Source organism: Carassius auratus, unplaced genomic scaffold (genome assembly GCF_003368295.1).
Source record: "Carassius auratus strain Wakin unplaced genomic scaffold, ASM336829v1 scaf_tig00046060, whole genome shotgun sequence".
Lineage (NCBI taxonomy): Eukaryota > Metazoa > Chordata > Actinopteri > Cypriniformes > Cyprinidae > Carassius > Carassius auratus.
The window spans coordinates 37,501-64,576 of NW_020526956.1; the positions used below are offsets into that span (position 1 = coordinate 37,501).

At 40.3% G+C, this 27,076-nt stretch overlaps 1 protein-coding gene across 2 annotated transcripts in view; it reads left to right on the forward strand.

Annotated features, from left to right (window-relative positions):
- LOC113088319 (round spermatid basic protein 1-like) overlaps positions 1-26,395 on the forward strand; it is a 39,474-nt gene extending 13,079 nt beyond the window's left edge. Inside the window, exons 3-9 of one of the 2 annotated variants that reach the window (XM_026255750.1) lie at positions 7,896-7,982; positions 8,061-8,521; positions 18,259-18,396; positions 18,489-18,631; positions 20,870-21,037; positions 23,932-24,040; positions 24,783-26,395. In XM_026255750.1, the coding sequence (XP_026111535.1) occupies positions 7,896-7,982; positions 8,061-8,521; positions 18,259-18,396; positions 18,489-18,631; positions 20,870-21,037; positions 23,932-24,040; positions 24,783-25,877 (2,201 nt within the window). In that variant the 3' untranslated portion in view covers positions 25,878-26,395. Of the gene's footprint in view, positions 1-7,895; positions 8,522-18,258; positions 18,397-18,488; positions 18,632-20,869; positions 21,038-23,931; positions 24,041-24,782 lie in introns of both variants that reach the window. The other variant, XM_026255749.1, reaches the window with a different exon arrangement.
- The last annotated feature ends 681 nt before the right edge of the window (positions 26,396-27,076 follow it).

Below are 27,076 nucleotides of genomic sequence, written 5' to 3' on the forward strand. Positions count from 1 at the left end.
TGAAATATGTGTATTGTAAATAATATAATGACATATAGTTAAACTAAATGTGTAAGTAGTAAAACAATACAAATGCAAATGGACCAACAACAAAAAAAGTTTTAAACCGCTCGAGTTCCCCCTGCTTTGCCTCACTGTGCTTTGGTCCACTGCCTGCTCCTCTTTTACCTCACCACCACCGACACACACACACACACACACACACACACAGTCCGGTGCGAGAAAACAACGTGTTTCAACAGTTGTGGAACTAGTCAAGCTTACTTTATTCACATTAAACATCGGATGACGTGATTATTTTCTCTTTAATATAGATGATGCTGAAACATTAATAAATCGTGTCCAAAAATATTATTGTGTACCAATTTACTTTTGTCACCGATGTAGTCTGCGCTGTTAGCGATTATAACATTGTTTACCCTTGTTTTATACAGGCGTTTACCTAGCTTGTTTAATAACATCTTACACACACCCATAGTGTACGCATATACAAGTCTTGTACGTTAGATTAGACTAGTGCGGGTGCGCATTTAGATTTTCCCGCGTTCACTATGATTTAGTCGGTTTCAGTGGCGGCTCATCAGGGGAGGCACAGTTTTCCCCCAAATTTTGAGGTGAAAATGAGGAAGATTTAATGTTAATAAAATTCACTATTCATTTCAGTTCATGTCTAAGAATGTATATAATTTTGTTTGTAATTTCACAGTTGTAATATCATTACATGAAAGATCCGCTTTTCTATCACGAATGTGGCGAATCTGCTGATGTAATTACACCAAGTGAAGGGGAGGGGGAGGGGGAGGGGGAGGCCAGTGGAACCAATCGGCATCAAGTGTTCACTTTCAGCGCTGAGGAGTGCTGAGAAAAGTAACATAGAGGATGCTAGCCTCCCTTCTGGAATATCAACCAACCATCGTAGAGACGTAAATTACGTGCTATTAGTTTGAACCTGTTTTTATACGGTCTTAAGGTTTGAACGTCTCCCGGAGCTGCTGGGCTGATTATTTACCAAGTATTTATAATGAGTAGCGATATTGAATATATTTTCTTTACGGTTTCTGACTAAAAGCCACCAAAAAGGCATTTTAAAGTGGTTAAGCAAATAATAATAATAACAATTGGCAGGGATCCCCTCCTCTATTTTAAAATCCACGAGCCGCCACTGGTCAGTTTATTTCATTTAATATAGTTAATCTAATATAAAAAGTGCAGTTGTTCTCCAGATATTAGCATAACAAATGTGATTTAGATTTTTATAATAATTAAATAAACAAGAAGTTAATATTAAGTGCATTTTAGGCACCATACTGCCTGTTTTAGCTCTATTTCACCAACGAAAAAAGCTGAAAACTAAGCTACAGCAGTAACAGCACTAATTTTGAGAAACACACTGAGGAGGTCTTTCCTAACTGAATGAATCCACTTTTTGAACAAATCAGTCATTGTCATAATAAATTTATTATTTTTTGTTTTTTTTCCCCCTCTCTTTCACGTCTATACCAATCTCACTATACAGTTGTGTGAGGGTTTATGTCTAAGAGTGTGTATGCCTTCATTTTGCTAGGCATGGCAAATGCTTTTATATATGCATGTTTTAAATATAACTGTGAAGCAACAACATTGCTATTAAATGTGCTATATAAATAAATAAAAGTTGAAGTTAAGGTTAAATTCCATTGTATTTTGGTGGCTTGATTGTGTAAACAACTTCAAAAACATTGCAAAAAAAAAAATTATAATGTTTTGAAGAATGTTTTGGTCAATTTAGTCAGCTTTTTCATTGAACCAGAAAGAAACTTTGAGAAGGATAATGGAACGGTCTCCATGCAATAGTAAGGCTTTCCTCTCTGTACACTTATCCTTAAGTACAATTTTGCCTATTTTATTGGTGTCCCCTTCAAAACTTGCTCATGAGAAATGTTGTTTATTGTCCCCCCCCAACATTTAGATGAGATTTTCGCCCCTGTATGTAAGTGATTTGTATAAAACCGTTGGAAAATGGTAATAAACATAACTGAAAAAAAAAATGTAATTAGGTGTAATTGGGTGACGATCAGCTCATGAACTGTTGTGCTGTGCTGCTTACTTTTCACTTACATATGTACATTATGTATATGTATGAATGTAAACAAAAACAAAACGTAAAAAAACACAGCCAAAGCAAAAATCCTGCACACACTTGAAGTATTAAGTAAAAATATATCAAACCAGGAGGGCTGTCCAAATGTACTTGTTATAATAATTAATAAAAGGTTGGCAAATTGAGTAAAATGTTTGTTCTTTCTTCCTTAAAGAATATTTAGTTTTTTCCAATTGTAAATATTGCATTACGCATCTAAGAAGGTTTTTATGAGTTTTGATTTTATTTTTCCAGTTTAGTAAAATTATTTGTCTAGCTAGCAGCATCACAAAACACAATACATTAATTTGTGAGCTGTTCTAATGTAAATCTATATATGTATATAACGTTTGGTCTCGTACTCTATCGCATACGTTGTCAGTGTTGTGCGCTTGCTTAGACCTTTGTTGTAATAAACAGTAAAGTACGTTCAGCTGAATTCAATTTCCGTTTTGTCGGGTTTAAAAAAGATTAGTATACCGCGGCAGTGGTCGCAGCAGCCCTCCAGTTAAGCGCTCCTCGTGTGAAGACCGAAGAGTGTAAAGACCATCGACTCTACCGTGAGACTCCACCGGGCAGGGACACCGGCAGGGGATATAAGTATTGTTTTGATTAATCTCTTTTTCCTTCTCCTTGTTTCATTTCTGTTTCAGTTGTTTTTTGTTTATAACCAAATCTTACTATGTGTTTCCAGATCCCTACTATCACTACCACTCGTAAACCACGCATCACACAATGTAGACAGCGCAATCTTAACCACCTGCATACTTTGCCTATATCTGCTAATACACTACTATCTTTCCTATTGGTCTCTGGAATTGCCAGTCTGCTGTAAACAAAACCGATTTCATTACTTCTATTATTAGTCATTCAAAGCTTAATCTCATGGCTCTAACAGAGACCTGGATCAAACCAGAGGACACTGCTACACCTGCAGCACTCTCCAATAATTTCTAATTTTCCCACTCCCCCCGTTTGACTGGAAGAGGTGGAGGTACTGGTCTGCTCATCTCTAATGATTGGAAATTTAATCCTTTACCATCTTTGGGTATCAACAGCTCCTTTGAATCTCATTCAGTTACTGTTACCTACCCTTTTAAAATACATTTTTAGTTGTCTATCGACCCCCAGGACCACTGGGTAACTTTTTGGATGAATCAGATGTGTTGCTCTCAACCTTTTCTGAGGATGGTACTCCCCTAGTTATGCTTGGAGACTTCAACATTCATCTAGATAAACCTCTGTCTGCTGATTTCCACTCTCTGCTTGCCTCTTTTGATCTCAACCGAATGTCAACTACTGCTACTCACAAATCAGGCAACCAACTGGACCTTATTTATACACGAAACTGCTCTACTGATCATCTTCTGGTTACTCCACTGCACACGTCGGATCACTTCCTCCTCAAGGCGGTCGCACACCGGACGAGACGCGCCGCGTCGCGTCGCGCCACATGTAGGACAACTCGAGGTATCGCACACTGGACGCGCACATTCTATATGCGTGAGCTCAATTTCGCAGCAAGATGGGAGAGTTTTAACTTCATCTATTATTATTATTTTAAATATATGATTTTAATTGATAAAAGCTGAGTTTTTAACGTTAATTAATGAAAAGAATCTGTGTTATTATAATAAGTCTGTTATTGTTTTGTTGTATCTGTTGTCTAGGCAACTGTGCTGCTGAAAACGTAACCAAACACTTTGTAATGTTTTATTTGAATGAAACAAGTGTGCTGTACTTTAATTTCAGTTTCAGTTTATAACATCTGGGTTTTTTAATATAAAACTATGCGGATGGCGCTCTGTGGCGCGGCAGAAATTTGAACAGCGTTCTGAGTCGTAGCTGGGCGCCGCGGACAGACGCCGAATGGCGCCGCCGGTGTGTGTACTCACATAGAGAATAATGTGTTCGAATTTTAAAGACGTGGCGCGACGCGACGCGGCGCTGCGCTTCTCGTCCGGTGTGCGACCCCCTTCACTCTTAACCTCAACATGATCCCTGACACATCACTTACCCCTCCACATGTCATCTTTCTACATAACCTACGCACACTTTCACCCTCCCAGCTATCTGCAATGGTTTCATCTTCACTTCCTTCCCCTAAACTGTTTGCATCTTTGGATGCTAACAGTGCTACTGATACCTTCTGCTCCACTCTTACATCTTGTTTAGACACTGTTAGCCCCTTATCTTCCAGACCAGCCCGTAACACCCATTCTGCCCCTTGGTTATCTGATGTTCTACGCGAACACCGTTCTAAGCTTAGAGCTTCTGAAAGGGTGTGGCGCAAGTCCAAAAATACTACTGATCTTAGTGTATCAGTCACTCCTATCTTCTTTCTCTGCTAATGTCTCCACTGCTAAAATTACATACTACCATAACAAAATTAACAATTCATCTTACTCTCGCATGCTTTTTAAAACATTTTCCTCACTTCTTTGTCCTCCTCCTCCTCCTTATGCTTCATCTCTAATAGCTGATGACTTTGCAATGTTTTTCATTAATAAAATTAAACCCATTAGTGCACAATTTTCCACACCACAATCAGTCAAGCTCATATCACCAGCAAACTTACACTCATTTACATCCTTCTCTTCACTCTCTGAGGCAGAAGTGTCAAAACTCATCCTTTCTAATCACCCTACTACTTGTCCGCTTGATCCTATTCCATCTCATCTCCTTCAAGCCATTTCTCCTGAAGTTGTACCTGCACTCACTCACATCATCAACACTTCCCTCAACACTGGTGTTTTTCCCTCATCATTTAGACAGGCAAGTATAACTCCACTACTTAAGAAACCCACCCCCATCTCTTTTAGAGAACTACAGACCAGTTTCCCTTCTTCCTTTTATTGCAAAAACACTTGAACGAGCTGTGTTCAAACAAGTCTCTTCCTTTCTCACACACAACAATCTCCTTGACCGCAACCAATCAGGCTTCAGAAGTGGACATTCAGCTGAGACGGCCTTGCTCTCAGTTGTTGAAGCTCTAAGACTGGCAAGAACAGAATCCAAATCTTCAGTACTTATCCTGCTTGATCTGTCCGCTGCTTTTGACACGGTTAACCACCAGATCCTCCTATCAACCCTACTGGCAAAGAGCATCTCAGGAACAACACTTCAATGGTTTGAGTCTTACCTATCAGATAGGTCCTTCAAAGTATCTTGGAGAGGTGAGGTGTCCAAGTCTCAACATCTAACTACTGGGGTGCCTCAGGGCTCAGTTCTTGGACCACTTCTCTTCTCTGTCTACATGGCATCATTAGGTTCTGTCATTCAGAAACATGGCTTTTCATACCACTGCTATGCTGATGACACTCAACTCTACTCTCATTCCATCCTGATGATCCGATGGTAGCTATTCGCATCTCAGCTTGTCTAACAGACATTTCTTCCTGGATGATGAACCATCACCTTCAGCTTAACCTTGCCAAGACAGAACTGCTTGTGATTCCAGCAAACCCATTGTTCCGTCACAATTTCACCATCCAGTTAGGCACATCAACCATAACTCCTTCAAAAACAGCTAGAAGTCTTGGAGTTATGATTGATGATCAGCTGACTTTCTCAGCCCACATTGCTAAAACTGTCCGATCCTGCAGATTTGCTTTATTCAACATCAAGAAGATCAAGCCCTTTCTTTGGGAACATGCTGCACAACTCCTTGTTCAAGCTCTTGTTCTGTGGCTGGACTATTGCAATGCTCTCTTGGCAGGTCTTCCAGACAATTCTATCAAACCTTTACAATTAATTCAGAACGCGGGAGCAAGATTAATTATTAATGAGCCTAAAAGAATACACGTCACACCTGTTTATCAATGTGCACTGGCTTCCAATAGCTGCTCGCATAAAATTCAAGGCATTGATGTTTGCCTACAAAACTACCACTGGCTCTGCACCCATTTACCTTAATTCGTTACTTCAGACTTATGTGCCTCTATTAGCTTGTGTTCTGCAAGTGAACGTCGCTTGATTGTTCATCCCAAAGAAGCACAAAGTCACTTTTACGGACTTTTAAATTAAATGTTCCTCCTGGTGGAATGAACTCCCCAACTCAATCCGAGCAGCTGAGTCCTTAGCCGTCTTCAAGAATCGGCTTAAAACACATCTCTTCCATCTTTATTTGACCCTCTAACTTTAACACTCACTATTCTAATTCTATTCTTTAAAAAATCTAACTACATTTCTAATCTTTTTGTATTCTATTTTCTTTTTATTTATTATGCAATTGTATATGTGTGTGTGTGTGTGTATATGTGTAAAGACCTCTAACTAGCTTGCTCTATTCTTTTATTTTTTTTATTCTATCCGTTTTCTTTTTATTTATTATATTAGTTAAAACCCCTTGCTACGTGTACTGTGTTAACCTAACTGAGACTTGTTATAGCACTTATATATCATTGCTCTTTTTGTTGTTTTTGATTGCTTCCACTGTCTTCATCTGTAAGTCGCTTTGGATAAAAGCGTTTGCTAAATGAATAAATGTAAATGTAAATATCTATAGGTACAACACCAGATAGTGACATTACTGGATCTGCTGGAAGTCTCACATTCTCAATTATTTTAGACCAATAGAGGGTAATGTGGGGACAGTTCCAAAATGCATTGTGCTGCTTATTTAAAAAAAAAAAAAGAAAGAGAAAAAAAGTCTCTTACCCAAAACCAGTCGTCTGTTGATGAGAGTCTTAAACAAAGTCTGGTGGGATGATGTCCTGCTCCACTTCACAGACGCGGAGTGAAAGGGGAGGTTTATAATGTCGGGACACTTTATTCACCAGGAAGGACGGTGCGTTCCACGCTTCATATACGTCATTACGCTATTTCTATGTCAGTATTTTCCAGTTTTGGTTTTTAATCCGATCAAGTGTTTACATGTCCTCTTGCTCGGATTACAAAAGGAATAAACCACACCTTACAATCCAATCCAAATTTTAGTCAGATGTGGCCAATTCAATCCAATTGATGTGTTTACATGTGACCTTTATTATTCTGATTGTGCTTCTATCATGATTGCATTAGTAGGGTCAGCTACCGAATGACCAAAAAAGCACCACCACCAGTCCAGTTAAAATGTTCAATGGACTAATATGCATTCAAACATGGTTATCAAGTTAAAATTCTAATTACTAAAGTTCTATCATTAAATTATACTTGATTATCATATTATAATGCATCACTAACTGATGTTAAGAGTGTACTTTCAGATATTTAAAAACTGCCATCAACAAACATTTATCCTATACATATATATTTATATATACGTGTGTGTGTGTGTGTGTGTGTGTGTGTGTGTGGGGAGGTAAATTAAAATATTTACTAACCAATGGTGATTCAGTTGCCAAGGTGTCTGTAGAGGGTTGTAATTTTGACACATACAATGTATTGTGGACTATTGCTACAAATATACCTGTGCTACTTATGACTGCTTTTATGCTCCAGGTTCACATTTGTGATGCTTGTGGACATGTGGGATAATTGGTACAGAGTTTTAGCGAATTGTCTCTGAATGAGTGCTCGACTAGTGTATTTACTCAAACATGTACCTGACTAACAAAAGCTCACGTCTCACAGATGTCTAACCTTTAAGGCTGATTTATAGTTCTGCTTCAAAACTACGGCGTAGCCTGAAAATGCACCTCTCCAAAAATGTCACAGCGCATCAAATCTATGCGGGCCGCGAACGCTGGGATTGGTCTGCAGTTTGCTATGATGTCAAATCAGTTTCGTTCTGAGGATGTTTGTGTAAGTTAATCATCTTTCTCCTGTGGTGTAGGTGACCGAGAGAAGCCGAAGATAGACTCTGCTGAGGATTTGCTGATGAAAAAGATCAAGAAGAAAAAGAAAAAGAAACACAAAGAAGGTGAAAAGCGAAAGCGGCCTAAGATGTACAGCAAATCTATTCAGACGGTGTGTTCTGATCTCCCCAAATCTGGTTCAGAATCCAAGCCGCCGGCTCCAGTCCAGCAGGGCGGCGCTGTGAGCTCCATCGGCCTGAAGCAGGAGCACAGCTGTGGTCCGAGCGTGAGCGCAGCAGACGGAGACGGTGAGGTCAGAGCCACTAAACCGCCCGGGCTGGAGCGGCTGGAGTTCGGCTGTCTGGTTCATGTGGAGCACCAGCCAAACGGAGGCGCTCTGGTGGCTCACGCCTACAGCAAGGAGCTGTCTGTGCTGTCTCTCGTGGAGATGCAGAGGTTCGCGCAGGAGTTCGTGACGCTTGCGTTTAGCGAGGACCAGGATGGAGCCGCTAACTATGTGATGGGTATAATCCACGGCGCCGCCTCCTACCTCCCAGACTTCCTGGAGTACTTCTCTACTAAATTCCCTAACTCGCCTGTCAAAATGGAGATCCTGGGGAAGAAGGACATCGAGACGACTACGATGGCAAACTTCCACGCTCAGGTTAGTAGATGTGTTTCACTGCTGGGTGCTTGTAGGTTCAGACAGTACATGAGCGTGAGATGAGCGACCGACTAGAAGAACAGATCAGTGCTGCAGTCACAACATCTGTTTTCAAAAGTACATTTTGCACATTAGTATTTAGAAATCAATGTATGCACACGATTCTGTTATTGGTTTTTATGTGTGCACCATCATCAATTATTTGTACGTTTGCATTCTATTAAACATTGTTCATTCACGAGGCCCCAGATAAACGTAATGTTTTTATGTAGTGGGAAGTATTTACTCGACAATTACTCAACTGCATAGAGTTGTTATTGTTATTCAATACTATTTAAAGTACTTATATAATTTTATTAATTAAATATTTAAAGTACTCAAACAATTTAAAATGTTTTATTATTTGTGGTATGAATAGTCATTGCCTTTCACTGGACTGGTAATGACTTCTGAAATGTTAGTATCATGACAACATCAGTAGATTATTGTTTGAGAAGAATCCAATCATGATTCCAGTGAAGATTCAGCTCTAATGTGGTGTGTTTGTCTACATAAACATTTACATACGTCTACGTCTATATACAATTTGCTACTCAAAAATAGTGTGGAGCAAACTTGCTATCAAAATGACATTCTGTGGGGTCAAATCCTCCTTCCGGGGTTGAAGGTTAAAGGTCGTATTGCAAGGTTAATTTTTTTACGAATTTGTGCAATTTGCTTGTTGGTAATAAACAATTAAACTGTTATCCATTGTATTTTATGTTGTTGGGCATCACAAAACGGAATATAATATGAAAAAGTAGGTACGATCTTACAGCGGTCTCCTTTGCCCCACAATGCATTGCATCACATCACGTTGGGGAGAGAATTTACCAAAGCCGCCTTGAGAGCATTGAGAGTGACTGGAGAGACGAGAGTATTCAGATAGCGCAGGTGACAGATAAATACATAGATCTATATATATATATAGATAGACAGATAGATATCGACCAACAGCGACCCAAACGCACTCGCTTCCTTACAGCACAAGCTTTCCAGCGCGGTTTCCATGGGATAGCACACACACAAGCTCCTGTCAAACACAGCGACAGACACACGGCTACGTTTGCTACAACATTTTCACCGGAGGAAGAGATAAATGCTTAGAAACGTCCATATAGCTAGCATGATGCCTTCTATTTCTAGATGACAAAGACAAAGTTTACCAGTTCTACGATACTATGACAAAGGTTACCGGTACTTCTCTGAACTAACGTCATGATCACTGCCACTAGATATAAAGAAAGTGGAAACACGGCTGCTGCTCAATGACAGTAAAAAATAAATAAAATTACGTGTGTGTGTGTCGTTATTGTGCACTGCTGCTCGTAGACTAGCTCCAGTGCTCATTGCTGCGATGCTAAATGACTCACCAGGACACTTCACCAACTCTCCACTCATTCTCCTCGGATCATGCATAGGCTTTGACGGACATCAGTTCCTGGCAGTTCCTCATTTGCCCTCTCACGGCTGGCTCGATCGAAATCACACCGCTGCGGGCGATCATACATGTTGGCTCTTGCCTCCTCATCCGTCAGTCGCTATAACGTTAGTTCTGATGCTGCGTTCCAGGCAGGTTTTTGAGCTCGTAATCACGATTTCATACCACTACTAACGACTTTGTACCGTTCCAGGTTACACCAAACTTTCTGAGCACAAGGAATTGGAACTAGATTATTTATTTTATTGCAACTTTACACTGACCTAAATTCGTTTTTTCAACGTGTACCACTTGCATGCGTAGGCAGTATTATTCCTAGGGGCTGCCATCGTTGTTTCGCGTGCTGTGTGACCTCAGATCTCGGAGTACATCGATCTAGTACGAGACCCAAGTTCACGGGTGGGAAGTCACGGGTTTGACTGCCGTTCCAGTGCACTTTCACGGGTTACGTGTTGTCTGGAACGCGGCATCATACTAGACTGAGGCTACCTTTCCTCGACTTCTCCCCAACGTGACGTCATCACCGAGTTGCGTAAAAAAAAACAACGTTAATACCAAAAACCATTTTTGAGACATTTTAAAAATGAAATACATATCTTGAGTGATTTATGTACCCATTAATCGAAAGTGTTGTTTAGCCTGCAACATGGCCTTTAAAGTCATGACCTGAAGGATTGGGCGAGGGCTTTTGCTTCAACCCGCAGCTACAGTATACAGTGGGGGGGGGAACTGGACTTGGCAACACTGTTAGTAATACAGTAAAGAAGCAGCTGGAAGCGATGAAGTGCTCACGAGTCTTAAATATTGTGAGGGATTCAGGGTGCCACACAGGGTCACTCACTCGCTGACCGCTGGGTTCTGGATGGTGTGTAAACTCGTTAGAACAGGTGGAACATGATCGAAGAGTCAGAAGAGTGTGCAGTAGTCCAGTCGAGAAATGACAAGTACCTGGACTGAGTTAAACAGAACCTGATCCAGAGCTGGTTCTGCTTGATCTGTTAGGAGTTATAGTTGATGACTGTAGCTGGTGTATTGTACTTTACCGTTAGCGTAGCCGTGAAGACGAGAAGCTCTGTTTTTGCTACACTGTCTTTGCTGCTAGACTGGAATCATCCGGTTCGAATGAACAGAAAAGCTTTGTTTCTGCAGCAGATCAGTGAGTGCAGATCAAGATGACATTGTGTTTGATTGTGTGTCTTTGTGTGTTTGTTGTGACCTGTGAGCTCTTAGGATTGTTACTCTCTCTCTCTCTCTCTCTCTCTCTTTCACACACACACACACACACACGCTTTATCAGAAACACTGAGACGGGTCGACTCGTAAGGTCTGATGTTTGGCAATCTTCTCATTAAAAACAGTGTCTGCTCTTCCTCCGTTTGTACTGTTAATGGAAACATGACCAATAAAACACCTGGACACCCTGCCCGAGCGAGCGCTAGCTGTGTTTGTTCTGCTGTGTGTCAGGCAGAGATGAGTCAGACCTGTCATCAGTCCCATCATGCACTGCTCACTTCACATTCGTCTGGTTCCTGAAGAGCTCACTGTACTGGAGTGATCACGTGACCACACAATAGTCTTGTTTCCATTGTCGGGCCAGAAGTGGGCGTGCCAGGCCCAGTCACGTTTCCCGGCGAAACCCTTTGGCCAAAGCGGGTCAGCTGGGGTTAGAGGAATGGTTGTAAACAAAAGCGTTTTTGCACGTCTGGAGAGCCCCAGCGCTGCGGATCATTTCATAAAGTTTATAGCAAACACTAGCATTAAAGGGTTTTTAAATAATTTTAGTTCAAAACTCACCTTCAGACAGCAGTTTGAAATAACCTTATCCTGATTTTGATCACCATTAAATATTTATAAGCAATCCAGAAGACTAGGCCTGTGTACATTAGCCATTAATCTTACAGTAGTACAGATGATAAATGTGATTGCTTGAAGAAATCGGACAAGAGCTTCTTTTCTATCCTAATCATGTATTTATTTAGTAACATTTTAATCGTCATAAATCTCATCTTGAGAGTTAGCTCTGCATATTCATTTGTTTACGTCTCATTTCCTCGGGGAAGGTTATTGTGTGTATCCGTTATGGCAGTGGTTCCCAAAGTAGGGGTCGCGACCCCACGGTGGGTCGCGGGACCCCGGCGCAGGGGTCGCGAGATGATTTCGATATAGGCTTTATATATTTTTGTTTCAAGTAATTTAACTCTTTCGCATCGCACGTACGATCACACCGGTGTGATCAGTCTAGGCTAGTCCCTGGAGTGTACGACCACACCGGTCAGTGCATGACGTGAAATTCAAATGTGCTCTCGCGAGTTGGCTGGCGCTGAGCCAGAGACAAGTGCGCTCAGAGCTGTCATCACAACTTTTCAGTGTTTTCAACCACATAATGTTTATTTTAGGTTTCAGACATATAAGTACTAGAAAAAACAATACATTTAGAGTTTGTAAAATACACACTGATGTCAAAGGAAGAGGCAATAATAATCTTTTTCATTATAATTAGACACATTTTATTCATATCAGATACACATTGTGTAAGTAACTTTAAAGTTTACTCCATTATTCTCCCAGTTCACCAGCCACTTACTTTTATGTATTTCGGGAGAAGTGGATGAATTCACGTGTTGTAAATCCAACAGATCTGATTCTCTGAACTGCGTCTGCGGCACAAACTAAGATGGCGGCGCCCATCGCGCATACAGCTCAACTAACGCGATCGTTATAAAGGTGTTTAAACAACAAAACACTTCCACTTGCATATATTTGACAATCGGAATATCAGCTATTTCATGCCATATCTAACAAATTTGTTAATATTTTGAATAAAAAAGGAAAAATGACAAAAGCAGATCATTCATTCAGCTCTGTTGTTGCTGCGGTATGTCACGTGACAAGCAATGACGCGTCACCATGGAAAGCATAAAGTGACACATCTAACGGATTAGCATGAGTGTGTGTGTGTGTGTGTGTGTGTGCGTGAGTGTGTGTGCGCGCGCGCACGGGTGTGAGCACGCGTGTGAGCAGCTCAGACTTACTCGACTGGTTCCTGATGGCAGAATAATGAATGAGTTCAACCCAACATAGCTGCACAGTTACTTTCCGAGAGAGAACAGGTGGATATCGAGCAGCTCATGCAGAATTGTAACACTGATTTTGCACGCAGAACAATAAAATATAACTTCGTGTGCTTTGAGACTGGGCATAAAATCGATTTGCTGTACATTTCACGCGAGGAGAGGTGTTTTTTTTGGGGGGGGGGGGGGGGGGGAGGGGTCGCGGGGCCGCAGCGCATTTATCATGGGGTCGCGGGCTAAAAAGTTTGGGAACCCCTGCGTTATGGAATAACTTAAACTTATTTATACTTATTTTTGCTGCAATGCTGATCCTCAAATAAAGTGAAAGCACACTTTTGATGGACAAAATAATCATGATTTCACATAAAACTTGCGAAAAATACACAGAATAAGCATGTATAGTGTGTTTTAACACAAATTGGAGTAGCCTATGACTAGAAAGAAAATCACAAATTAAAAATATGTATAAGATTTACTCATTTTACCTTGTTTTTAATTTTTAATTGCCATAATAAAATTATAACAAAATTTAATCAAACTAACAACAAACAATTTATATTGCTCAGGATCTTAAGTTACAATGGAGTTATGTACATAAGAAATTATTCATTAATTATTGACAACTTCTGTAAATATGGACTTAAATATTCAGTTACGATTGAAGTGAGAAACTTATGCCTTTTATTTAATTTCAGTTCCACAGTTAAAGAAACGGAGCTATAGACACAATATTGCAGGTGAAACATACTGACATCTTCAACATTCGTCCTAATAAAAATATTATGAACGCTTGGCATGTTCACCTTAGAGAACAAATAATGACTTAAACATAATATTCTCACTTAGCAATTAGCTAAAATAGAGTAAATAATTTATATTGCTCCGGGTCTTCAGTTACAAAAACGGACAGTAAATCACAAATCAAAATTTTTTAAACAAGGACACAAGAGGAACACAGGCACAAAACAATCGTATAAATCATATTGACAGCTTCTAAGAAAAATATTAAGATTTACATTTTGATGGACAAAAGAAACATGATTTCACACAAAATGTGCTTAAAATGCACAGAACAAGCATGTCTTGTGTGTTTTAATACACCATGGTAAAGCATTGTGTTGGCAGCGCAGAAGGTTGTGGGTTCAGTTCCCAGTGTACAATACTGATTGTGTCGAGTGGAGCGGGGCGAGAGCCGTGGGAACGGAGCGAGGCCGGTGTTTAGATGACTAGCCGTGTTTCCACTGTCGATCTTAAACCAGGCGTGCTAGTGCGTGTCAGGGCAGTCGTGATTCCACTGTCACTTCCGGTTCTTGATCGTGCCTCACCGGGGCTTCCTCGGGGCCAACGGTCAGGGTTTTCTGGCCCGACGAAAACCTTGGGTCAAAGCGGGCAAGCTGGGGCTAGAGGAGGGGTTATGAACAAAGGAGGAGTTTCTCTGCGTCTGGAGAGCGGATCATTTCAGAAAGATAACTTTAGCATTAAAGACTTTTAAAAATAAGTTGAGCTTAAACCTCACTTTTAGTCAGCTGCGAATGTTTGAAATAACTTGATCTGATGTGGATTATAATCACTAAACAAGGCAAATATATTTATAAGCGATGCAAAAGACTATGCACGCTAAACATTAACGTTACCAAAGAAAACATGATAAATGCAACCACTTGGAGAAATCAGACGTCAGCTTCTTATTCTCTATCACAATCGTGTATTTATTTATTAACTTATATTATCTGTCATAAGTCTCCTCTCGAGAATTTAGCTCCATGTTAGCCTATCATAAAAAAAAAATAATGTTTTTTTTTCGGGAGCATTTATAAAAATAGAGATATTATCATTCATTCTAAATGTGACTTATAGGCTACAAATAAAGAGAAACAGACTCGACTGAATAAGCACGCTATTTTCATAACGCTTAAGTGTTAAAAATAAATAAAATAGAAATAAATGTATTTATGTATGATTAATCTTGAGTCCTGATAAATTAATTCATTATGATCAATGTATCACTTATTCTATAGTAAAACATCGATGCTTTAGAGTTTGAATATTTAACAAAGCATACAGACAAACAGCTGCTTTTATCATGTTCGTGTGTGATCGCGCATGTTCACGTGATTTATTTCTTATTAGTTTTCTGATAACTTCTCTCTGTTGGTGAAATGATGGGGTTTTGTGACGTTGTTCCTGAGAAGCAGGAAACTACAGTTTACTTTCATGCACATTATTTTGCGTTCTATATTTAATTCTACAATATACATCGTTTTTATATTTTATTCTTATATTTTTGTTTACTTTTATTTTATTCTTACATAGCTATATTTAGGTATATTTTAATCTGTGTTGTTTTCTTTAATAATTGCACTGTCCATGGAGTGGACCTGACTCTCATTTCACTGCTGGTTATAGATGCTGTATATAATTTTGTATGTGACAAATAAAAATTTTGTATCTTGGTTTTGTGCGCGACATTCATCCGCGAGGGGCTGTCACTCTGTTTTGTGTTTATTTTATTAAAGCTTTAGTCTGATTGTCCGCTGGTTCCCGCCTCCTCCTTCCCATGATTGTGGAGTTTCACTGGAGCCTAAACTCGGGAACTGGTGGACAATAAATCTGAAGACCTAACCTATATTTGAATACTTGATATTTAACGTGTTCGTTTATGTCCAATATTAGTGTTAAACTGTTGGACTTTAAATCTACTATTGATTTTCACCATTGACTGATTCTGCAGAACATTAGACTGATAACTTCCGTGCGCAGATGTGAATAATCTGTCACAGGACGGTGATATGACAGCTGCTTCTGAATATATATGAACTAGCTGTTTTAAATACAGTATTTATGTATTTAACGTTAGTTCATCAGTATGTTTGAAAGTATTTTTTCAATTATTGGTGATTCCACAGACTCTCGGACACCTACGCGGTTTAAAACACCAAATAGTTCTGCTACAAGAACAAAGAGTCTCTCTCTTGCTCCACACATGAACGATTATATCGTGTATCATCCATCTCACGGGCTGACGATATGACGACTTGAAAAATGACCATATCGCCCAACACTAGTGTCTATAACTTTATCTTTTTGAGCATTGATGATGGACAGTAAAGCCCAAATGGTCTTCTTTCAAATACACACAAATTGTGTGTGTAACAAACACTCTGAAGTCAGGAACTGTTAAAATTTTAAGGTAGGTAGCTCATTTTCAGCTGTGAGTCACAAAATGGGACAGTTTTAAAACCCCGTCCAAACAGTGGAAAAACTATTGCTTCCCTGGCGCTGCATCATTTGTTTATTAATAGCATTCTGTTTATGTTTGTGTTTATGATCATGTGATCAAGCTTGTATGTTTAGGCGATTAAAACAGCTTAACAGACGGAGGGTCACAGACTTCTGACCGGTGTGTGTGTGTGTGAGTGTGTGTGTGTGTGTGTGTGTGTGTGTGTGTGTGTGTGTGTGTGTGTGTGTGTGTGTGTGTGTGTGTGTGTATGATTTTACTCTAGTACTTGAGTCAAAATGCTCACCGTCCTCATCTCTGGACTCATACATTTAGGCATATGACGGTATAAAATTTTAATGTCGTGATTAATTGTGAATGCTTTTATCATGGTATACGGTATTATCATGCTATTGAAATTTAGTTAGAAAAAAGTGTTACGATATAACAGGATTAAAGGGCTCATAAGATGCTGCTGAAAAGAACATTCTTTTGTGTATTTGGTGTAATGCTATATGTTTATGTGGTTTAAAGTAAAAAAAAAAAAAAAATACTGTACATTGTTTCTCCTCTATGCCCCACCTTCTGAAACGTTGATAATAAAGGAAGCGCTGGCTGCATTCATGCCATGCCCAACCATGCACACGGCAGCCCATGCTAGTGTTTCTGTTACAGTGCTTTGTGAATGTTGATGCTTAGCTTAAATTATTTTATCAGGAGCATTTATACTGGGATGCTGTGGAACTTAGATGTTACAGAGCTATTTAATGTAAATTTCATGGATGTACTGAAAAAATCTTTATAGGTTGCTGTTATGAGGGCCTTTTAGGGTGGGAGAGTTGGACAAAACATGAATGTTGCGGGTGGGAGCAGGATCAAATGGTTCTGTGGGAGTGAGCAGGTGTGGGACCGAATCTTGCGGGAGCTCACGTCTCTTTTTTTTAATAAACTGTTTTATATCGGCAGTTGGTGTTTTGCACACTGTTTATGTGCAGTCCAGGCGCCTTGTGTTGTAGCCGCCTGCCGCTCCTTGTGTTTTGGTAGGAATGCTCTGAGTATCTGAATTGAAAAAAAAAATCAACTGAGCAGAAAATCTCCATTTTAATTAGCATTTTTTCCATTGTCCAATCGAACGGTAGGGTTAGGGAGGGTTAGGTTTGGTGGCTGCTGCAGGTGACCGAGAGCTGACTTCATGAACCGCAGTGTTTATAGTGTCTGGTAATATGAACGTTTACTTAACAGCAAATCAAAGATTCTAGAGCACTAGTGCAATAGAGTAGATTGACAGAACACTCAGAGTTTTCCTAAATTAAAAAAGACAAAAAAAAAGCAGTGCGATGCGCCTCACATTTTCAAACCTAAAAACAGTGTTTGTAAGTGCAGTGATGCTTTGTTTACAGCGGTTGCTGTGGAAACGGCTCTATTCCTGCTGCTCCATCAGCGCCACCTGCTGTCAGACTGTGGAGTTACACTCTCATTCATTCTGTCTGCTGTTAGACTTCAGACCAATGCAAAAATAGGAACTAATTGTTGTAAATCATGACCTGTAGATCACGGTTCTCATTTAGTTAAGTACATTTGTATATTATTTATCTTGCATGTTAATCATTAAATCATTTGGTGCATCTAGATCAGGGATCCTCCAATCTGGACCACGAGATCCTCTTTCCTGCAGAGTTTAGCTCTAACCCTAACACACCTGAGTTAGCTAATCAATGTTTTTGGCATCATTAGAAGATCACAGCCAGGTGACTGATCAGGGTTGGAGCCAAACCCTGCACCGTATTGGTCCTCCAGGGCAAGATTTAAATAACCCTGCTGTAGATGAAAAACAAGCCAATGTCTCAACTCACTTCAGATATGAATTTTGCTCCGAATAAACTTTATTGTCTTTCAAGAGATTTTTTTGGAGTTTTATCAGACAAATAAGTTCCAGAAACCATGGCATTAGAGGTGTGTGTGTGTCCAGGTGCGGAGGAGTTACTCTCACGGGACGTACCGCGCCGGAGCGATGAGGCAGATCAGTCTGGTGGGTGCCGTGGACGAGGAGGTGGGAGATTACTTCCCAGAGTTCCTCAACATGCTGGAGAAGTCGCCCTTCCTGGAGGTGTGTTTTCCTCATGTTTCTCTTTCACACACACTTTTTTCTTTTGGAAGCAGCATATTGACCCGTGTGTGTGTGTGTGTGTGTGTGTGTAGCGGACGCTGCCATGGGGGACGTTCTCCAGTCTGAAGCTGAAGAGCCCGACAGAGAGCGACGATGGGCCCATCATGTGGGTTCGGCCCGGAGAGCAGATGATCCCGGTCACAGACATGCCGAAGTCTCCCTTCAAACGGAAACGGTAAAGCAGCAAACTTCACTCGTGTGTGTGTGTGTGTGTGTGTGTGTGTATCTCAGCTCTGTCTAACTGCGTTCTCATCAGACATTAGGGGTGTAAGAAAATATTGATACACGTATCGCAATATTTTGTTTGGCGATACTGTATCGATTCTCAAAAATAGAATATCGATATTTATTAGGGATGCACCGGTTGACCGGCCATAAATCGTTATGGGTTTTTAGTCTTTTTTCGGCTGATTTTTCCGGAAGTGCGCCCACCTGCACATACTACATTGTAATCGTTCGCTGTGTAATCTGTGTGGAAGTATTTCGAAATCTGTGCGCAGGACACGGGCAGCCGATCAGTTCTGGAAGTACAGAGCTACACGTCTGAGGCACAGATAACAGGAAGTGAACAGCCGTTGTTGTTCTGAAACACAAATAAGAGCCTTTCCTGCGCGCTCTAAAGCTGCGGTCCGCACCTGAACACGAGTAAACCGTGAAGAGATGTTCAGATCAACTTCTCACGTGTTAGATGAGAAACGAAAAACGGACTAAACTGACAAAACTGAATTTTTTTTATTTTTTTTTATTAGAACTTTTACACAGAAGCCAGACTTTTACACTATACAGTCAGTTCTGTATAGGATGATTATTTTTATTTTAACCATAAAATTACATAGACTTATATTTAGTCTCACTGGTAAAGAAAAGAAAAAAATCATTTAAAAACTAAAATACTGAATGCTGAGTAAGAAACATCTTATTGAATGTGTGTTGATTGTGTTGTGTGGATTGTAGAACTATGCAGTTATTGCCTTTAATTTCACATGGTTACAGTTAATCTTTTCATTTAAGGCCAGTTCTCTGTAGTTTCAACCCAATTGAAAAACAAAAGCTAAATGTTGATGTCTGTAGCATGTGTGTTTGTATTAAATGTAGTCTGCTTACTGTGCAGTTACTGCCGTTCATTTCAGATGGTTACAGTTATTGTTTTCAATAACCAAAAGCTGGTTTGGCCTATTAAATACCAAATAAACATCTAGTTTATGCACACTTTCCTTCTTTCTTGTTTGTTGCTTAAAGATAAAAATAAATTACAAATCGGTATTGGAACTGGCCATGAAAAATCATGATCGGGGCATCCCTAATATTTATTAAAAAAAAATAATAATAATAATAATTCATACAAGATGACAATTGTTTCGTTTTGAGTCTATTTCCAGACCGCTAGATGGCAGTCTTCATCTCTGAACTTAAACAGTGACTGGTAATACTAGCATTAAGGCACGTCACTAGTTCGCTGCCAGTAATAGAGGAAGAGAGAACTGTTCCAGTTCCTGCCTCGAAGTACAAAGCTGAAGTGTGCCGTCTTTAGGGCTTTGGTGCCAATGTCTGCCCCGGGACCCGTGTGGCCCCTCGGCTCCAGCTTTCTCTCGTGATGGGGGCGTTTTGTGAAGATGAGGCGGTGCTCACATCATAAATACAAACTGAAAAACCTGTGGAAAGGTTCTAAGAATGTTCAACATCTCTATTTATTTTATTGTTTTACAATTTTTATTTTTATTGTTTTAACAGGAATCCTGCAATTTTTTTCCATTTATATTAAGCAGATGTAACTTTTTGTTCAGATCAAAATGTTATGGCATTGCCACAGTTGTAAATTTTAACGGTGAACCTTAAAATGCATGGTCTTAAAATATATATGGTCTTTTTATAAAATAAATGTATACATATACATTAACTAAAGAATCTTAGAATTCTTGAATACCCCCCCCCCCATATTTTTTGCTATGGTTTGCATATGGTGGTGTTTTCTTAATGTTAGTTTCCTAAAAATATATCCTATTCCTAAAATAAGAAATATCCCAATATATTGCCTTATTTACAGTATCGCAGTGCATCGCAAATTCGCAATGTTGTATCGCAATCTGTTGTATCGCAATCTGTTGTACCGTGATGCGTATCGTATCGCCAGATTCTTGCCGATACACAGCCCTATCAGACATCAGAACTCATTCTTTCATAATCCTGCCGTCTAATCTCAGTCCATAGCTTCATCATCATGAGCTCCAGAAGTTCAGATCAAAACATCAGGGCTCGAATGACTCTGGGTCTCAAACACACACACAAACACACACACACACATATGAAGATGCCTGCAGAGTGTAACGTAGTGTCATTGATGTGAACAGGGAATGTGTGTGTGTGTCATTTGTTATGGAATGATGATGAAATTCATAATTAGTTCTTTCTGCAGGTCGACTAATGAAATAAAGAATCTTCAGTATCTGCCGCGAGCCAGTGAGCCACGAGAGATGCTGTTTGAGGACCGGACCAGAGCTCATGCTGACCACATCGGTCAAGGGTTCGAACGCCAGACCACTGCTGCGGTGGGGGTGCTCAAAGCTGTCCGCTGCGGGGAAGGGTGAGACACACACACACACACACACACACACACACTCATTCACTCAGACACACACACTCTCAATCACTCTCTCACACACACACACTTACAGACTCTCTCTCTCAGACACACACACACACACACACACACTTACAGACAGACACATGCACACACACACATGCACACACACACACACACACACTCATTCACTCAATCAGACACACACACACACACACACACACACACACACTCAATCACTCTCTCACACACACACTTACAGACTCTCTCTCTCACACACACACACACACACATACACACTTACAGACAGACACATGCACACACACACACACACACACACACACTCAATCACTCTCTCACACACACACTTACAGACTCTCTCTCTCACACACACACACACATACACACACACACACACACACTCATTCACTCAATCAGACACACACACACACACACACACTCAATCACTCTCTCACACACACACTTACAGACTCTCTCTCTCACACACACACACACACACATACACACACACACTCATTCACTCAATCAGACATACACACACACACACACACTCATTCACTCAATCAGACACACACACACACACACACACACACTCAATCACTCTCTCACACACACACTTACAGACTCTCTCTCTCACACACACATACACACACACACACACACTCATTCACTCAATCAGACACACACACACACACACACACTCAATCACTCTCTCACACACACACTTACAGACTCTCTCTCTCACACACACACACACATACACTCATTCACTCAATCAGACACACACACACACACACACACTCAATCACTCTCTCACACACACACTTACAGACTCTCTCTCTCACACACACACACACACATACACACACACACACACACTCATTCACTCACTCAGACACACATACACACATACTTACTGACAGACTCACACATACACACGCACTCATTCACTCACTCACTCACACACACACTCATTCAATAACACATACACACACACACACTAGTGTTAATTTCATCGAAGAAGACTATAACGAAAAATGTTTGTTGACGAGCTTTTTTTCCCATAATGAAGACGAGATGATGATAAGGTCAATAAACATTAAATATGACACTGTCAACATGCAATTTTGTTGAAGAAATAAAAAGTTAGCAATGTTAAAGCATACTGCTCTACAGACAGCATCAGATTAAGAGCTCACTGGGCCCCGGGGCCATGACTTACTGCAGGGCCCCACCGTCACAAAAAAATATGTGTGTGTGTAAATGATAAATAGGATTTTTATGCAATTAAATTTTTTTGATTCACTGAAATTTCTTGTTACCAATTTCCAATTTCAATATCACAAAAAAATAAAAAAAAATAAATATATATATATATATATATATATATATATATATATATATATATATATTAGCCAAAGTAAAACGAAGCTTACTGAACACAAATAAACTGTCACAAATTATAATAGAACAAAGATACATATGAAATCAACATACTTTTTTATATTTTTTTTAATGAATAAGAAATATATTCTAAGAGGTAAATGTACAAATAGACTGAATAGTCTTCACTATATAAATTCAGTATACATTTATTCTTATTTTACTAAAGTGATTCAGTCAAGGACAGTAAGTGATTTTCTTTCTGATGTTTGATTTACATCGCACAAATGGTGTCGGCTACATTAGGCTGCTTTAAAGGAATAGTTCACACAAAAATAAAACTTCTGTTGTTTTAAACCTTTCCCCTCTGCTGTTGATCACAAAATAATATATTTGGAACAATACTGGTAAACAAAAAGGTAAAATAAAATACAGTAATGACATTAAATGATGTAAATGATGACATTATATTCATTTTTAGGTGAAGATCTAATCATATAATGCCAGGATCTGATCTTTAACTATTAACATTCATGTGTTGAAGAGGAAACTCACAAAGACGGCATTCTGACACATAACTGTGTATTTGAACGTCACTATCTCACATTTGTTTTCGCGATTGGCGCTCCAGTCAATCAACTCCTCGACCAATCATGAGCTTCCCTGCTTGGGCCCCGGGGCTTCAGGTCCACCTAGCCTTTAGTGTTTATCCGGCCCTGTCTACTACGCAAGCTTTCATGAGCGCTGTTGCCAGATATTAAGAGTTTGCTGTTCGAAGCTTACATTTTCTGCCCGGTGTTTTCTGGAAACCATGCGCACGCACTCACTCCTCATTGTGGAAGCGCCGCCGCTAATGAAAACCGCGTCTCTGTGTTCTGTCATGAGATCTCGACTGTACTGTTTGTGATTGTAATCAATGAATAAATGCACTTACTCGACCGCACTTACTTTTTTAGCTGTTCTAATAATGTGGACCGAGAGATTGAATAAGTATTTGGTATTAAATTATATAATAAAAAGCCTATAATAAATCAGTACACTAAATAAGGTGATATACACCATGTGTCCACATTTTATTGCTTAGTGGAGAAAGTGCAATATCTGAAATGCACAAGTAAATTTCTCAAATGACATCAATCATTACGATTTTAATTTTGTGCAAAAATAAATTTATCAGTTTAACCATTATACAGAATTACGAAAATGTGACTACAATTTCATTGACTTAAACTTGTTCAGTCCCGGAGCGAGCTGTGTGTGAGCGAAAGCCGGAAGCAATGCCGTAATGTGTGTGTGAGGACCTAATTATCCTGTGACTCTTTGAGCAATTGTTTTCAATAATATACAACCCTGCAGTGCCAGAGGGACTAGTCTGTGTTTAAATGCAGTGGTGTTCGCCTGAAAAAATAACTACAATGAAATAAACTGGACTGAAGCAGAAGGTTGTGCTGTGGTTTGTTGGTGTGATCTGAACTGTTTGTGTCTCCTCACAGTGCTGATCCTCCACGCGTAACCAAAGATGTGATCTGTTTCCATGCGGCTGATTTCCCTGACGTGGTGCAGCGGCTGCAGTTAGACCTGTATGAGCCGCCTCTGTCTCAGGTGAGGTCACTTCCTGTACTGACCTGCTGAATACACCCTTTGTGAGACCCTCGCTAGTGCACAATCTGGAGCACTGCAGTCCAGGCGTGGGAAGAGATGTGTGTTTGACGTCTGACTGTCATGTGTCATACTTCGCTCTGAACTCTTACTTGAAAGTCAGGTACACATTACAATACAATAGTTTATGAGATTGACAACTGCTTTTGACAAACGAATTAACTCCTGATGACTGAACTGAACAAATGGTTATTAATAATGTATTTAAACACAGGTCAGAAATTAGTCTCCCTTCTGTTTGTGCAGTGCATTTGTGTTGCCGGATGCCATGTCAAGCTCACAATAAACCTAAATGTATTCAAATTCACACCTTCCACTTTATTAACTCCATAAAGTGGCTCTCATCATGACCCAAGCCCAAACGAACCAAAGACACGGCGACCTGCAATAGTTCACTGTGAAACAACCATCCAAGCCTAACCCTAACACCTCTGTTCACCATGGGTTAGTTAAAATTGACTAACATGACAAGTCTTTATAGACCAGTCACTTTAGTCCTGAAGAGCAGATATCAGCAATGTCAGAATGTTGCCACTGTGTGTGAATCATTACAGTTCCTTACAAACACACACACACACACACACACACACACAGCTATGATTTAGAGGTATTTTAGTCCAAATAACAAAAAAGTAGACAAGTTTGATTAGTGTCCTGCTCATTCTCTCTCTCTCTCTCTCTCCAGTGTGTGCAGTGGGTGGATGATGCTAAGCTCAATCAGCTGAGGCGAGAGGGAATCCGCTACGCTCGTATCCAGCTCTATGATAACGACATCTACTTCATCCCTCGCAACGTAGTTCACCAGTTCAAGAGCGTGTCGGCTGTGTGTAGCCTCGCCTGGCACGTGCGCTTGAAACAGTACCATCAGCTGCCCGAGGAAGAGGAGGCTCGTGAGGAAGGAGCGGAGCTGAAGCAGCACATCAAGCAGGAGTCGACTGGCGAGAACGGCAGAGCTGTGAACACAGACTTCAGGCCAGCGCCAGAGTCACCGTGCGTAACACAAAGAAAGATGGAGCAGGTGGAGCAGCTCGCTGACAGATCGCCCAAGCCTCCTCCTGGAAGTCACAGCTTGACACCGCCTCTCGTCTCTTCCTCTGATGGCCGACCCAAAGCGCACCATACGGCAGAATGTCCAAGTGCTCCGTCACACCCACCACGCCACCCCACATCCGGTCCACACACACCCAAACACACACCAGCACCAACCAAACACACACATATGTCACCACCAACTAAACACACACACACCTTTGCATCCAGATATCTCCATTCTTCCTCTGTCCCCAAACCTAGCCACACGTCCTCAACACCAACTAAACTCAGCCATTCTGCCAACACAACCAAACCCACACAACACATTAACACAACCAAACCAACACAACTAGCTAACATAACCAAACCAACCCAACCCACTAATGCTACCAAACCCACACAACCTACTAACACAACCAAACCAACACAACTAGCTAACATAACCAAACCAACCCAACCCACTAATGCTACCAAACCCACACAACCTACTAACACAACCAAACCCATGCAACCTATTATCATAACCAAACCCACACACTCTGCGAACACAGCCAAACACACACGCTCCACACTAATAAGCAAAACTGGCCCCAAACTGAGCTCTGGACTGTCAATCAGCTGGACTGCTCCGCCCCTGGCCCTGCCCCAGGCCACGCCCCCTCTGAGGCCAGACCGCCCCCCAGACTCTCTGCACCCAAAGGCTGTCAGAGCTCACTCGCATGAACCACACAAAGACTTTTTATACTGATTTGTACAGAATGGTTTTCAAACGGCGCTTCATTCAATCACTTTATTTCTACTGTCTACGTTTTTTATTTCTTTGTAATCGGACAAGGGCAGAGAATCCATGACTTCTGTAAGACGGGATCTACATCTGTCTCTCTTCTGTTACTGGTTGTCAACATGGCAAATGTAGCTCGTAACTCGCTCCTCAGTGCCTGTCCGTAACTGTGAAATATCCAAGCACTTCGGCTCGGCTGCACTGAGAAAATACTTCAAATCCAAACAAGTCCTCAAATAATATATTTTCAGTTGTAGGCTTTAGTCGTATTAGAGCTGATATGGACATATATATTTTTTGTAAGATGACAGAATTCTTTTAAAAGACTACAGGCTTTTCCATAGAGCTTATTTATATCAAGGGTTTCTTTGGTTCTGTTTTAATTCGTCAGCACTGTAGTGTACATAACGATTTTTCTAAAGGAAATGTGTAGTGTGATTTATACTGAAATCAGAACCTCCTAATAAAAGGTTCCATTTGTTGGATTGGTGTCATGTCTATAAACCTCGTCAGCAGTGTAGCGTTGATATGAAGCTACTGAAGAGAATTACAAATATAATGACATCGGTCTCATTTCCAGACTGTCTTCTGGGGAGTGATTTTTATGTATTTCTGCTGATAGATTTTAGTTGTCACATTACCAGCGCCTTCTTTCACCTCAGAAACATCTCTAAACTACGAATTTAACTCTGGAACAGACTTTCTAGGGCTGTTCTGGACTCAGGACCGAAGACTCATTTTTTAGCTCAGCATAAACAGTTTTTTCCTCAGTCATGGTTTTGCTGTATTAGTCCGGTCTGACAGTAACACTCTTCATACTGTATGAAGTGAATGGCATTGTGCCAATGATATTCTTTCTCATCCGCCATTAAATCCTTAGAACCTCAGGTCTGATGAATTTGTAACTCGTGAGACCTGATCGTAATCCTAACCCAATTATAATAGAATGTTGCACTCCTGTCTTCCATGTTTGAGCTCACTGACACTGAACCACTGCCACTTCTGACCTGAGCGTAATCTATTATCAGACACATCAGTAAATCAGAGACGAGCCTCAGACACTTGTTTGTTCATCTTCATGTTCAGATTGTTTATCCAGAGGCTTAATGAAGCGTTTCATTTCACATTATGAAGTTTCTCTGATTACACATTTTAAGGCATTATTG